Source organism: Vanrija pseudolonga, chromosome 3, assembly GCF_020906515.1.
Source record: "Vanrija pseudolonga chromosome 3, complete sequence".
Lineage (NCBI taxonomy): Eukaryota > Fungi > Basidiomycota > Tremellomycetes > Trichosporonales > Trichosporonaceae > Vanrija > Vanrija pseudolonga.
In genome coordinates, this window is record NC_085851.1 from 3,457,666 (window position 1) to 3,470,611 (window position 12,946).

The 12,946-nt window shown below is 60.3% G+C and overlaps 6 protein-coding genes across 6 annotated transcripts; 3 read left to right on the plus strand and 3 right to left on the minus strand.

Moving 5' to 3' along the window:
- Nucleotides 1–223: 223 nt before the first annotated feature.
- DDB1 (DNA damage-binding protein 1) lies at nucleotides 224–4,663 on the minus strand. Its single transcript, XM_062771429.1, has 12 exons — nucleotides 4,573–4,663; nucleotides 4,297–4,485; nucleotides 3,939–4,261; nucleotides 3,355–3,900; nucleotides 2,874–3,315; nucleotides 2,695–2,828; nucleotides 2,305–2,655; nucleotides 1,533–2,266; nucleotides 908–1,491; nucleotides 586–860; nucleotides 472–534; nucleotides 224–432 (listed from the first exon to the last, which is right to left on the minus strand). The coding sequence occupies exons 1-12, from the start codon at nucleotides 4,588–4,590 to the stop codon at nucleotides 261–263; spliced, it is 3,831 nt and encodes a 1,276-aa protein (XP_062627413.1). The 5' UTR covers nucleotides 4,591–4,663; the 3' UTR covers nucleotides 224–260.
- A 197-nt stretch (nucleotides 4,664–4,860) lies between these two features.
- Nucleotides 4,861–5,938, plus strand: BCP1. The gene is made up of 4 exons (XM_062771430.1): nucleotides 4,861–4,982; nucleotides 5,025–5,077; nucleotides 5,115–5,573; nucleotides 5,624–5,938. The coding sequence occupies exons 1-4, from the start codon at nucleotides 4,875–4,877 to the stop codon at nucleotides 5,871–5,873; spliced, it is 870 nt and encodes a 289-aa protein (XP_062627414.1). The 5' UTR covers nucleotides 4,861–4,874; the 3' UTR covers nucleotides 5,874–5,938.
- A 363-nt stretch (nucleotides 5,939–6,301) lies between these two features.
- PRS6B (26S proteasome regulatory subunit 6B) lies at nucleotides 6,302–8,585 on the minus strand. Its single transcript, XM_062771431.1, has 12 exons — nucleotides 8,494–8,585; nucleotides 8,315–8,443; nucleotides 8,092–8,239; nucleotides 7,815–8,053; nucleotides 7,699–7,762; nucleotides 7,550–7,650; nucleotides 7,310–7,501; nucleotides 7,096–7,264; nucleotides 6,966–7,034; nucleotides 6,859–6,914; nucleotides 6,706–6,742; nucleotides 6,302–6,658 (listed from the first exon to the last, which is right to left on the minus strand). The coding sequence occupies exons 1-12, from the start codon at nucleotides 8,524–8,526 to the stop codon at nucleotides 6,651–6,653; spliced, it is 1,245 nt and encodes a 414-aa protein (XP_062627415.1). The 5' UTR covers nucleotides 8,527–8,585; the 3' UTR covers nucleotides 6,302–6,650.
- A 185-nt stretch (nucleotides 8,586–8,770) lies between these two features.
- ELF1 (Transcription elongation factor 1) lies at nucleotides 8,771–9,667 on the plus strand. Its single transcript, XM_062771432.1, has 6 exons — nucleotides 8,771–8,868; nucleotides 8,917–8,971; nucleotides 9,015–9,051; nucleotides 9,102–9,135; nucleotides 9,180–9,210; nucleotides 9,271–9,667. The coding sequence occupies exons 1-6, from the start codon at nucleotides 8,811–8,813 to the stop codon at nucleotides 9,551–9,553; spliced, it is 498 nt and encodes a 165-aa protein (XP_062627416.1). The 5' UTR covers nucleotides 8,771–8,810; the 3' UTR covers nucleotides 9,554–9,667.
- Nucleotides 9,655–10,793, minus strand: rev1_0 (DNA repair protein rev1). Its single transcript, XM_062771433.1, has 6 exons — nucleotides 10,548–10,793; nucleotides 10,286–10,501; nucleotides 10,231–10,246; nucleotides 9,965–10,186; nucleotides 9,849–9,916; nucleotides 9,655–9,812 (listed from the first exon to the last, which is right to left on the minus strand). The coding sequence occupies exons 1-6, from the start codon at nucleotides 10,782–10,784 to the stop codon at nucleotides 9,729–9,731; spliced, it is 843 nt and encodes a 280-aa protein (XP_062627417.1). The 5' UTR covers nucleotides 10,785–10,793; the 3' UTR covers nucleotides 9,655–9,728.
- Nucleotides 10,794–11,776: 983 nt separating this feature from the next.
- LOC62_03G004916 (uncharacterized protein) lies at nucleotides 11,777–12,400 on the plus strand (the record flags this gene model as incomplete). The annotated part of the gene is made up of 1 exon (XM_062771434.1): nucleotides 11,777–12,400. The coding sequence occupies one exon, from the start codon at nucleotides 11,777–11,779 to the stop codon at nucleotides 12,398–12,400; it is 624 nt and encodes a 207-aa protein (XP_062627418.1).
- Between the last annotated feature and the right edge of the window lie 546 nt (nucleotides 12,401–12,946).

Sequence of the window (12,946 nt, forward strand, 5' to 3'; positions counted from 1 at the left end):
ACCCGGCCGGTCAACGAGACCGAGCCGGCGACCGAGATGGACGGTCCAAGTCATGGCTGTCAATCCAAGAACAGCTCAGCTTGGTCATCACGCCTGCATGCACCTCAGCCTCTTATCAAGCACGGCCATCACTGCTGCATGCACCCGGTCACTTGCGAGACCAACATGCCGAGTGGACGACAGCACAGTCACTGCTCTGCCGTGACGTCACAGACATCGGTTACATCCATCAAAGAGTCGAGAGTTCCTTCGTCGTGCCTCTAATGCAACCCTGCAGTCGCCTCGAGGACGCGCACAACATCCTCACGCGTCGCCGGCTGCCTCGTACCGGCCGGCGAGATCTGTGACACAACCTCGGCCGCGCTCGTACCCCCGAGGATACGGTCCACCAGAGCCTCGGGGATGGATTCGCCATCGATAAACTGTTGTACGCTGGGCGGGCGTTAGCCGAAGTGAGGGAACTGTGCTTACAAGTCGCCATCAATGAAACCTGCAGTCTCCTTTGGTACCAACGTGGTGCCACCACGGCGCAGTCTATTGCTAGTCAGCACCGAGCTCGGGATCCTCGGCTCTAGACAAGCTCACGATTTCCAGTCCACACCTCCGGGACCCTTGAAGTGCTTGTCCATGTTCCGCTGCAGGTCTCCCAGGGTGCGTGCAGCGCTAGTCCCTAGCTCGCCAATGATACCCAGGCGGCCACTTGTCGTGGCGAATAGGAGCTCTGGCCGAAGGACGTCTGCGGAGGTTGTCGGCGGTGCCAGTGAGCCAATGTGCAACCGGGCAACGTCTTCATGCAGGCCAATGTGGGCGGCCTGCTCAATCTCCTCGTTCAAGCGTAGCGTAAGCAGGTTGGTGTGGTTCTGGGGAGTTAGTTGGAGCAGAATGCAGAGCAACAAGGTATACTCACGTCCGCGATGATGACCCCTGGTCCGCCATCCTCGATACCATCCAGTGCATGGACAGCGTGGGGAGACATGTCGCGCTGGTCGGAGCGGATCACTCCGCTCTCGTCGTCAATGTCCAAAATAAGGATGCTCCTCATCGCGTCGCCAACCACTAGTCGGTCCTCGTTGTGCACCTTGTTTGCAGGCGAAACATGCAGGTAGCGGGCTTCAAACGCGAACGTGCTTGCCGAGACCTCGCGCAGAGTGGCGGGACTGGCGTCAAGGCGCAGGATCGAAACCTTGGTAACTGAGGCGACTGCCAGGAAGCCGTGGATCGCTCTGGCGTCCAGCACTGCAGCAGCAGTGTCGAGCGTCGTCGCCACGTCCAGGAACCAGCCTCCCGGGCCCTTGTTCGTTGGCTCTAGGAGTATCAGGCGGCCCTTCTCTGCTGAGATGAATGCGGACATCTCCTCCAGCAGCGGGACATCGACGGCGTCGTCCTCGCCGAAGATGGCTGTTCCCAGAGCAATGTAGTGTCTTCCATTCAAGAGGACGGCGTTAACAGATGCCACAGTCTCCCTCTCGGGAAGGGTGTACTCGGCGAACACTGCCTGTCAGCAGCATCCCACTTTCGGCGCGGCAACTCACATTCCAGAGTGGTGGGGTCGCGAATCTCCAGCGACGACGACTGCAGGACATCGCCGGTCTGCGAGTCGAGTGACCGCGTCACGGTGCCAACGGCCAACACCTTGAGGTCGGGGACGACGGACAACCTTGTCGCCGACTTCTTCCCCAAATCGAGGGTTTGCACTTGCAGCTTCTTCAAACTCGACACAGTCTCAAACTTGAGACCCTCTTCTGTCGCAACGACGATGGCGTTACCAAGCGCAGGCGTGCTGACCGAGGCGGCAGCAAGAACGCCAGTTTTACCACTCGACGAGATTTCGAGGTGGCTGCGGGCCTCAAACACAATCGACAGCGACTCGGTAACGGCAGCGGCGACAACCTGCTCTTCTCCACCTGGTGCCAAGAGGTCGAGAGGGAAAAGGATGGCGGGCCGCGAGCCCGCAGACGAGGTGTAGCGGCCCTTGTCCAGAGTTGTCTTGAGGTTCAAGGGATCCAGCGAGTACGTGACGACAGTGCCGTCACTGAGTCCTGCCACAAGCTGGGGGTAACCTGTCGAAGCAGTTCTTATCAACAGGGAGGCTGCGAATGCTTGCTCCTGCGCCACTACCAGAGGCGTGCTCTTGATCGCCCTCAGGCCCTCGAACGAGAACACCTCAATGCCATTGTTCCACGCGCCAAAGGCGACGAAGGAAGAGGCCTCATTTGGACCCACATGGAGTGCAATTGACGCCGGTTCCGCGGGGAGCTGAGCAAGGCTACACGGTCAGCAACAATAATGGAGATGCACGCTTACAGAACACGATCAAAGCCATTGTCGGTCGCCTTAAGCACAACAACATCACCGTTGCGGTGTGCCACGAGGATATGGTCATGCTTGATGTCTGCAGCGACAATCTCCTTCTCCGTGCGCTGCTCCTCCGCGCAGGGTTTATACGAGTCGATGGAGACACCTCCCACGGTATCCGTCCATAAGTTGACAGCAGTTGGCGTAACGTGAGCGAGCATTTTGCCACCGTTTACAAGGCCAGCGGCCACGGTGGGAGACAACGAGATCTCGGCTGCAACGGGAACCACCGAGACCTCGGAAGAGAGGTCCAGCAGTGCCGACGACGTCGGGAAGGACAGCAGCAGTGTTGGCTTATCACTAGATTGGTCAGACCGTGCACCAGGCCCCAGCACTCACCCGTGGGGAAGAGACCACATTCCCTGCACGTCAGTGACACCCTCAACGGTCAAGACCGTGTCCAGCCCAACTCCACTCCGCATGACGCGTAGAGAGTTCGAGGTCGCCGAGCCAGATCCAATAACGAGATGCGACTGAAAGGGTCAGGTCTGCAGAAGCCACCGACTCAGCCCACTCACCACACGCGTATCGTCCTCCTTCACAACAGTGAAGTCCCTGACCGGGGCGATGTTCAACCAGCGCTCGCGGACCTCGACTGATCCGGTGCTGTCGTCCTCGGTGTGAATTGACCATGCACCGCCATCGACAGTATCGGAAGCGCGTCCCTTGCCCTTACGATGAATGCTGCGCGGAGTGGACGTGGCGGAGGACGTAGATTGTGCTGCAGCCGGCAGATCAACAGATACCAACAGTGAGTCGCCACATGCGGACGACACAAAGACGTATCCGTTGTCGAGGTACGTCAAGCTGGTCGGGGGCGATACTGAACCGAGATTGGCCTTTCCCACGCGCACATTGTCCGTGTCCTCGAAATCCCACCCGACAGCTGTCAGGCGTCCGCTCTCGTCGCCGAGCAGAACACTGCCACCCTTCTTATCGTGTGTGCCCAACACAGTTGCCCTAGAGCTGTCAGGAATGTCCGAGCCGCTGAAAACTCACGCAAGCACAGTTCCAAAGCCCTGTCGTGTGCGCCACACTGGAGTCGTGCTCCACCGGTCGTCGATATCCGTGTTGATACCACGTCCAGAGGCGCTCGACCTGCGCTTCTTGCCGATCCCTCCCGTCTCAGACTGGGGACTGCGACGGATCGCCGACGCGCGCGGGCTCGTAACGGTCTTTGCAGGCGTCGATGACGCGCCAGCCGCAATACTGTACAGCGTAGCGTGTTCGTCACCAATAACAAAGAACTGCCTCGAGTTGTTCGGCCCGTGACCCGGCACAGCAAGGAGGTACCGTGCCGCTGGTGTGGAGAATGGCACGCCATTGAAGTCGAGGTCCTCGTCATCAGAGGGAACAGGATAGTCGAGTGGGTTGACCACGTCGATGGGTGTTCCAGCGTTTGTAAACGAGTGCGTGGTGACCGATAGCTGCTTGGGCTGCAGCTGGATTCTGTTCGTCTCGGACACCCAGAGGAATGCCAACAACGGCGTGGCCGACGTGTCGCCCGGCGCAAAGGCAATATCCAGGAGGTTGTGCTCGCGGATACTATAGAGTCAGCGCTGACTGCCTCACCGACCACCCACTTGATATTGAAACTCGACTTGAACACGAGCCGTGAGCCAGCCTCGCACTCAGTAATCGCGGCCTCGCTCGCGCGGCGCTTCTTCGCATCCTTGGGTTTCTCAAACTCGATCTCGACACATGCGAGAAGTCCAGTCCACAAACTGACCAAAGCTGCACTCCCGCTCGCGCGCACGCCGTTAAAGAACTCGGCACGCAGGAGCGAGGGCATCGGCGGAGATAGCGGCTGCGAGGCAGTCACTACCAGCTTGCCACCCTCAAACGTGACAAGAAGCAATCTGGCGCTCGGCGGTTCAACTAGCACAAGGATGTGTGGGCGCGCATCCTGCTGTCAGTGGCGTTCAAACCTCCGTAACCCACCGGCACGGTCACAACGTCGAGCCCGACAATCGTGCCCCAGACCTTGAACTCGCCGGCACGTTCCAGCCCCGCGGGGGACACGCCCCATACTTCGAGCCTATCCGGCCGCGCGATCACGAGCGAGGTGGTTTTCGGGCTGGTGAAGCCGTGGACCTTGGTCGTGTGGGAGATGGAGGTGGGGGAGAGGGCCTGTGGTGTTAGCCTGGTCGCCGTCGGCGTCGGTCTCGGCCGATAGACCACCGCCGCCGTCGCCGCAGCCACAGGACAGATACTCACCGAGGCTATGTACAGCATTGTGGGCTGTTACAGTCGTGTGTGGTTCCCTCTGAGCCGTAGATGAGTGCCCCGGGAGATGGGTGAGATGGGGGGAGTGAGTGGAAAGTGGACGGGGGAAGGTCGCGCAGCACAATGACGCTTACTATCGCCTTGACGCAGGGAGGCGACCGAGGTGGAGGTGACTTCAGGGAAACGCACGTGGCATCACGTGGTCAAAGCTAGTCAAAGATTCCAGAGTTCATGGCAGAGCCAGATGGAGGAGACAAGCACCTCGACAACACACAACAACAACACTACACGCAATGCCCAACCCCCAGCTGCAGGCAGTGCCCGCTGCGGCGAACGCCAAGCGGAAGAATGCGCCCCGCGACGACGAGGACGACGGCGCGTCAGACTCGGGCTCGGATGTGGTGTGTAGCTACCACAATGCGGACTGCGGCTAACACGGCCAGAGCATGATCAACGTCGACTTTGACTTTTACAACCTCAACACGGACGTGGACCAGTGGGTATCCAGCTCCTGATCCCGACTAACCCGCCAGAATCGCGATCAAGCGCTTCCTCCGCCAGACACTAAGCCACGACGACAACCTCATCGACGTGCACCCGCTCGCGGACCTGATCCTGTCCGAGGCGAGCCGCCTCGGCGCGGGCACGAGCATCAAGACGGACGGCGAGGAGAGCGACCCGTGGGGCCTGCTGGCGGTCGTGGACATCCGGCACGCGCAGGAGACGCCGGCGCTCAAGCCGCTGATCGACTACTTCCTGTCCACATCGCCGCCGGCCGCGCTCGCGAGCGTCCTGGACAAGAGCCACGCGTCGCGCCCCGCCCTCCTCTTCTCCCTCCGCATGCTCAACCTCCCCCTCCCGCTCATCCCGCCACTGTACAAGATGATCGGGAGCGAGCTCGCCGACGCCGACTTTAGCCACTACGTCCTCTGGGGACGGGGGTACAAGCTGCAGGGGACGGAGGCGGCCACTGGACTCGAGCTGGACCAGGCGTGAGTGGTGGAGCTGCACTGCCGGAGTGACAGACAGCTGACGCCCACAGTACCAAGGGCAACAAGAAGAAGAAGGGCGGGAACACCACCGGTCCCGGCCTTGTTGCTGGCTCGTTCACCTACCACCCAGAGGAGGACCTCATCGACGCCCGTGCAAAGGTCGTGCACACGTACCCCCTCAAGACGGCGCCTTCGCGCGACGACGAGGCGTTCGGTGTTGAGCAGTTTGGACGCTTGGTCCTTGCTGACGCTGCTGGCCTCGCCAAGGCTGTGGAGGACATGGAGGAGGCTGTGAGGTAGAGGCGGTCGGTTACATCTGTAGACAGTCGAGGGCGATGTGTTGTTGACATGCATCTGTGCATAGGGCGTGGGGTGTCAGTGGCATGGCTCGATGCGGCATTCCCAGGGGTATCAATCAGTCTCGAAGCAGTTGCACCAGTAGCTCAAACATTGTGACAAAAGAAATTGCATAGAGATGAGATGTCTCCCTTATTGGACCGATTTCAGCACCGAAAAGCCTGACCGGTGAGTAGCAGGTAGCGTGATCTCCCTTGGGATGGGAGGCGCTTGGTGGTTTTGGTACTGAGAAAATAGAGAGCGAACGTAGAGTTACCCCGAGGGGCGCGTTGCCTTCAGAGTGAAGTACCGTGTGTGTGGGGAAGAGGGGGAGGGAGGAGAAGGATTCATGGAGGTGGGCAAGGTTAGCTAGGCGGAGTGTCAGCTCGACTCTTTAAGGATGCACAGCCCAAACTCACTGTTTACACGAAGAAAGAGGCCCCTCTCGTCGTCAGTAAGCATCGCAGGGGGGGGGAGGAACAGATCGCATCAGTCATGGTATTTGACTGAGCGGCGCCTGTGAAGTACCATCCATGTTGACTTGGACAAAGCCGCATGGGGGTAGCAAATGAACGCCGCGAGGCTAAAAGCCAATCGCTCTGCGCTCCGGTGACCAGACGCGCGGCACCGAGATGAGGGTGAGCATGTGGGTCGTGGAGCGGGATGGGAAGGAGAGGGGAGCGGACGCTGGAAACCGGGGGCTCTTGTTGATGTATACTGCATTTATCCATGTACGACAAACTATCGGTCTGGGAGGTGTCAGTGATGGCCTTGGACGCGCAAAAGTTATACTCACAGAACTCGTGACGGTCCTCTGACCTCTTGACCGTGGACTGGAAGAAAGAGAACAAGTGTCAGTTGAGATGTTAAAATACCTTGCAAGGGCCACTCGCACCCCGGCGAATTTAAACGCCGGGTGCGAACAGTGGTGGCACCGCCCATGACGTACCTTCCAAGCCTCCTCAAAGTCGACGGGCAAGACGACGTAACGGTTCTTGCGGACAGCTGCATGCATGTTAGTAATTATGCACGACAATGTCATGCACGGGCACTCACCCTGAAGACCGGCAGCCTGGCAGATGGAGGCAATCTCGGCCGAGCTAAGCTTGTCTGGCCTCGAGACGTCTAAGAAGTCGGTCAGCATGGTCCTGTGCGCTGCCTCCTCCTCGACCGCTGCTCTACTCACAGTCCTCGAGGTCAACATCGGGGCCGAGGTTCATCTTCGACGTGACCGTCTGGAAGATGAGACGGCGCTCACGACGCGACGGGTTGGGGAACTCGATCTTGCGGTCAAGGCGACCGGGGCGGAGGAGAGCGGGGTCGAGCGTGTCCTGACGGTTGGTAGCCATGATGACCTGTGCGTGTTAGCTGGGGCACTCGGTGACTGCCCGGTCACTTACCTTGACATTGGTAGTCTGGTCGAAACCGTCCATCTGGTTGAGGAGCTCGAGGAGAATACGCTGGACTTCACGGTCCGAGCCGGTCTGGGCATCGAAACGCTTGGTAGCGATGGCGTCGACTTCGTCGATAAAGATGATGCAGGGAGAGTTCTCTCGTGCCAATCGGAAGACATCACGAACCATACGGGGGCCCTGGTTTGGTTAGCTGGGGCTCACAAGAAGGGGGGTCGCGCGACTCACTTCACCGAGGTACTTCTGGACAAACTCGGAGCCGACGACACGGATGAACGACGCAGTGGTAGCGTTGGCAACAGCCTTGACCAGCATGGTCTTGCCGGTTCCTGTGTATGTGTTAGAGTTGCGATTTGTGACAGATTCGTTCAACTCACCTGGAGGACCGTAGAGGAGGACACCACGAGGAGGGTCAATACCGATCTTGCGGTAGAGGTCCATCTGAGGCTGTTAGTTCCTGCTAGGACTTCTCTGGCACGCCAGCGACACGCACCTGGACAAGAGGCAGCTCAACGGCCTCGCGAATCTCCTGCTTCTGCTGGTCAAGACCACCGACGTCCGAGTACTTGACGTCTGGCCTCTCATCAGCGCCAAGCATCGAGATCGACGAGTCGGCCTCTGGTGGGAGGATGTCAACCAGGGCGTTCGAGTGGCGGTGAAGAGCAACCGAGGAAGACGGCTTGAGAAGCTCGCGGTCGAGGGTGGAGAGGATGCGGACGACGTAGTTGGAGCCTGCGCGGGTAAGTCTCTGAGGTTAATTGTCAACCCACCAGTGGTGCTGCCGACGATGCCGCGGCGCTCGTCGACGGCCTCGAGGAACTGGCCGATGACTAGAGGGACCGACTGGATGCGCTTGACCTCCTCCTGGGCACGGAGGAGCTCCTGGCGGAGGTTCTTGGTCTCATCACGAATGTAGTCCTGGCACAGTCAGCATGGCGTTCCATCAATCTCGACCGAAGCGCCGTCCCCGGCGCCATCACTGCGTGTACACACCTCCTGGAGCTGGAGGAACTCGCGGTGGGCCTCGAGCTTCCTCCAAGTCGTGTAGAGCTCGTCGTCGCTGGCAGGGAGGGAAGAGTAGAGGGCCTGCTTCTCCGAGATCTGGGCAGCGAGGGTGGGGTCCTGCGTGTTGTCAGCTCCCTGTACGGACCAGCAGGGAAACCGCAGCTCACCTCGAGCTTGAGGTCAATTCCAATCTCCTCCATTGTGTCTAGGAGGTGATAAGAGGATGTCTAGAGAAGAGTGTTGAAGTGTACGAGTGAAGTTAGACTGGTGGAAGGTGACCGATGACAACTGCAATGAATGACTGCACCTCCGCACACACGCGTTGCGTTGTCTCTCGCCACGTGGGACGGAGTTGGTACAAACTCCACCTGCTCCCAATTCAACCATCACTTGCCTCCTACAAAAGCAGGACCGAGTCGCGATCAACACATCGTTATCCATCGACTCTTTCATCTCAAGCATAGGCTCATAGCCCACAGCAACGATGGGAAAGCGAAAGTCGTCCAAGAAGCCTATGGTCAGGAAGCAGAACGAGCCGTTGTGTGAGTACAAGCTAGCAGGTATGTGTCGACCTCAAGCTGACTCGCCAGCGACGACGTTCAAATGCTTGTTCTGCCACCACGAGAAGTCGGTCATGGCCAAGATGTGCGTGCATGCGTGTGGTGGTGCAGGTGCTGACTCTGTGCAGTGACAGGCAAGCCATGTTCGGTCATCTGAGCTGCAAGGTGGGTGGTTGGAGACGTCGTCGAACGCGCATCGCTAACCATTCCTTCAGGCCTGCGGCCAGAAGTTCTCCACGCCGATCAACAGTGCGTCGAGCTTCTAGCTGATTGGAACGTAGCTGACGCCTCAGACCTCTCTGCCGCCGTCGACGTGTACTGCGAGTACGTCCCCCGCCTTCCCTTGCACCAGAGAGAGAGAGAGCACCACTGACCCGCCCGCAGCTGGGTCGACGCGTGTGAGGAGCTCCGCGTCAAGCAGCCGCCCAAGAAGGCCAAGGCGGCCCCGCGCTCTCGGACACCACCGCCAGCATCGGCGCTGGCAGACGACGATGACGATGACGACATTGACCACCTCGCCAGCGCGCGCCGCGATAAGGAGAGCAAGCGCAAGTCGGCGCGCAGCGCGTACGACGACGACGATGAGGACGACGACGTTGACGACGACCGCGCGCGCAAGGTCGCCCGGCGAGCGTATGATGACGACGATGACGATGATGAAGACTAGTGGTTGTGATGGGAGGGGGAGGCGGTTGTCCCATCAGTGTCGGCGTGGTGGTGGCACCGAGCCAATGTTCAGCTGTGCACAGACAGCACAATGTATTATGCATGGTATCATAGCAAAAGCGTAAGGGTCGTGAGGTTGTCTAATGGTACAGAGTGTTGTGTAATGCTGTCGTGGGTCATGAAGACTGCTGGTCGGCAGCAGTGGCAGAGGCTGGCGTTGGCGGCTTGGAACCAAACGCGGCGAACAGGTTCTTCTGGGTCTGTCTGTCAGAACAGGAGAGAGGTGGAACACTCACAGGGTCCTCTACGGACGAGTATCCCGCCTCGCTGATCCTCTTGCCCTTGGCCACGCAGTCGAGCACCCCTGTGTGCATGTCAGCTAACACTCGCCTTCGCGCCACAGCAGACGCACACTCGACCTTGACCACCTGCGAGCGCCGGCTCGCCCCGCGGCTCCCCTGTCCGTTGATGTACTTCTGCGCCTTGGACCCGCTGAGCCGCTCGGCCACGACGTGCGTGCAGCCCGAGTGCACGTGCGGGGCGAAGCGGCCGCCGTTCGCCGTGATGAGGTTCTGGAGCTGGAGGTTGGAGACCCTTGGGCCTGTGGGGCCGTTGATGGCGATGACACAGCCGGCTGTGGCGTCAGCTTTCTGTGCGGTACCATCAGCTGCCACCGACCGAAGATGGACGTTTGCTGGGGGTTCAGCGCGTTTCAGGGCTGTTACAAGCCCACCTTCTCCCGTGCACCGGCCTCGACCTTGGCCGTCCGCACCGACCAGTACGTGTGCTTTTCCCCCTCGGCCTTGAGGCCCATGTCCCGGGCGACAGCCCAGAAGCCGCGGTCGCCGCCGCGCTGCTGGTGTCCGGTGCTGCACGAGTGTACGTGGTCGGTCTTCTCGAACGCGTTCGAGTGGGTGATGGGATTCTTGTCCGAGGTCATGGAATTGAGCTGGGGTGTGAGCGGCTGTGCTTACGAGCTCTGGCTAGCTACCCACCATGCGCTCGGTGACGCGGGATCGCGACTGTGAGCTCGTGACTTTGCGCTTAGATGAGGAAGGCACAGTGTAAGGTGCGGCCGACGACGAGGCCACGGACGCGCGAATGGCGGCCGCCCTCGCCGCGCGAGCATCGGAGCTCGTCGATGTCGCTGGCCTTGAGCCCGTCGGCTTGTCTTGGCTCCCTGGCGGGGATATGCAGATGACCTCTGGCGAGGATGGTGGTGAGGAGGGCATGACGGCGGTCCGATAACGAACAAGACAAACAGTCAGTCGCGTCATGCGTGCAATGTTGGGTGGCCATCCCGCCAAAGTTGGCGGTTGACTGTATTGTTTGGGCCCCGCACTCGAGTTCATTGTGCCTGGCATTATTGCGCTGTTGGGATCGACGACACAAAGTGGCCGCGGGATTTGAGGCTTTCACTAGCTGCTTGCATCCCACGCTCGAGGCATGCACATTCAAGGCGTCAAGACGGCGAAGTGCATTGCCTGCATACGTGTGGAGCAGCTGCGGGACAGCTTGGGTTTGGTTTGGCGTGAACCCAACGTCGATCACGGGCAATGGCGACGACAGCGGCGTGTGCACCGAACAGAAAACCCGGCTCATGGCCCGGCAGACGCGGCAGCATCATACTAGCCTCGCAACTGGAGCATTCCCGTCCCCATTCCAAAGGTTCTGACCCATGCGTGGGTGCGCCGCTGTTTGACTGTGAGACAACTGCACTGCCCCCCCGATTACTAGTCCGAAAGCTAGTCACTCAGCGCACGTCATACAACACCTACGCTGAGGATTACTCGTTGTGCTAGTCCGCGCCACCTCGCAATACTCGGGCACTTGTGCCGTATTTGTCTGTCGCCATCCATCGGTCGGTCCATTAACACCCCAGCGGCCCCACTACTCACCACGAGCCCTCTCCTAGGCAGACGGCGAACAGATCTATTCACGGACATGTCGTACCAGTCTGAAACTGAAACTCGCCGCCACGAGCACACCCGCCGCGAGCATGTTCTTCGCTGCGTGCTTAGCTCGCCCGAAGGACTTCGGAGCGTGTTTGCTCCCCGCATCCCCGCAAAATACTCGGGGACGAGGCACGCGTCGTGATCTCCCCCAGGTCCGTCGTGCTGATCACGACGGGACTACAAGGTCCCCCTGGAGGATATAAGTGGCACTTGGGCTGGCGTCAACACCAGCCCCACCCACCCACTCTCACCTGCACTACCACACCACAATGCTCAACAAGGTTCTTGTCCTTGCCCTCCTGGCGCTGGCCGCCGCTGCCCCAGTCGAGGTCGCCGAGCGCGACGTCCCCACCGTCGTCGAGCGTGCCGCCAACGGCGACCCCCTCAACCTCCTCTCCTCCATCCAGGCCGCCATCCCCGTGGCTACCCCTGCCCCGCCTCCCTTCCCCGACCCGAACACCGACCTCCCGGGCTTCATTGCTTGGCTCCAGAAGACGTACCCCCACGGTACGAAGCGCGACAACGCCGACCCCCTCAACCTCCTCTCATCCATCCAGGCCGACATCCCTGTCAACACCCCGGCCCCGCTCCCCTTCCCCGACCCGAACACCGACCTTCCCGGCTTTATCGCCTGGCTCCAGAAGACGTACCCCAACGGTACCAAGCGCGACGCGGCTCCGGCTCCCGCCCCCGCCCCGGCGCCCAAGGACAACGGCCACCCTGCCCAGGTCCCCAAGCGTCCTGGTGGCCACAAGGGCGCCCACCCTGCCCAGGTTCCCAAGAAGCCTGCTGGTGACAAGGGTGCCCACCCGGCCCAGGTCCCCAAGAAGCCTGCTGGCGAGAAGGGTGCCCACCCGGCCCAGATCCCTCACCGCCCTCAGCACTCGGCTTAGAGGGAGTAGACGACACAACAGCCGGCTCGATGTCGTCCTGTTAGTCTCTCCGCACATGATAAAACTCTACCGTAGTCATATGAGTTATGCAGTTTATGTTTTTACGCCAGGCAGCAGCAGGCGAGTACCTGCTGGTCACCGCCATGTGTCCCTCCGCCTCCGCCACTGCGCCACCTGCCAGCACGTGGTGGTTATCGATCGGAATCACCGGAATCATGTCCACACGGTCTCTTATGCTCACGACCTGCCCTGTACCACTCGTGTGCATTCGAGCAGCCTCTACCTCCGCACCGGCGATTGCCCTTGGCCCAGCGTTGGAAAACAGCCCGGGAAGCACGACTAATCAATCCGACACACCCAGCCAGCGGGGACCGGAATCCGGATTCCGCTTCCCACCGTCCTCCTCCACCTCCACTCTACGGACCTCTTCCACCTCTGCGGGTGGCGTATCGCTCGTCAAACCGTCAAAACCTTGGAAATCGGGCCGCCGATGGGCCCAGTCCGCCGCACACGGCCCTGGGCCGTGCGGACGCACAGCCGGAGCAC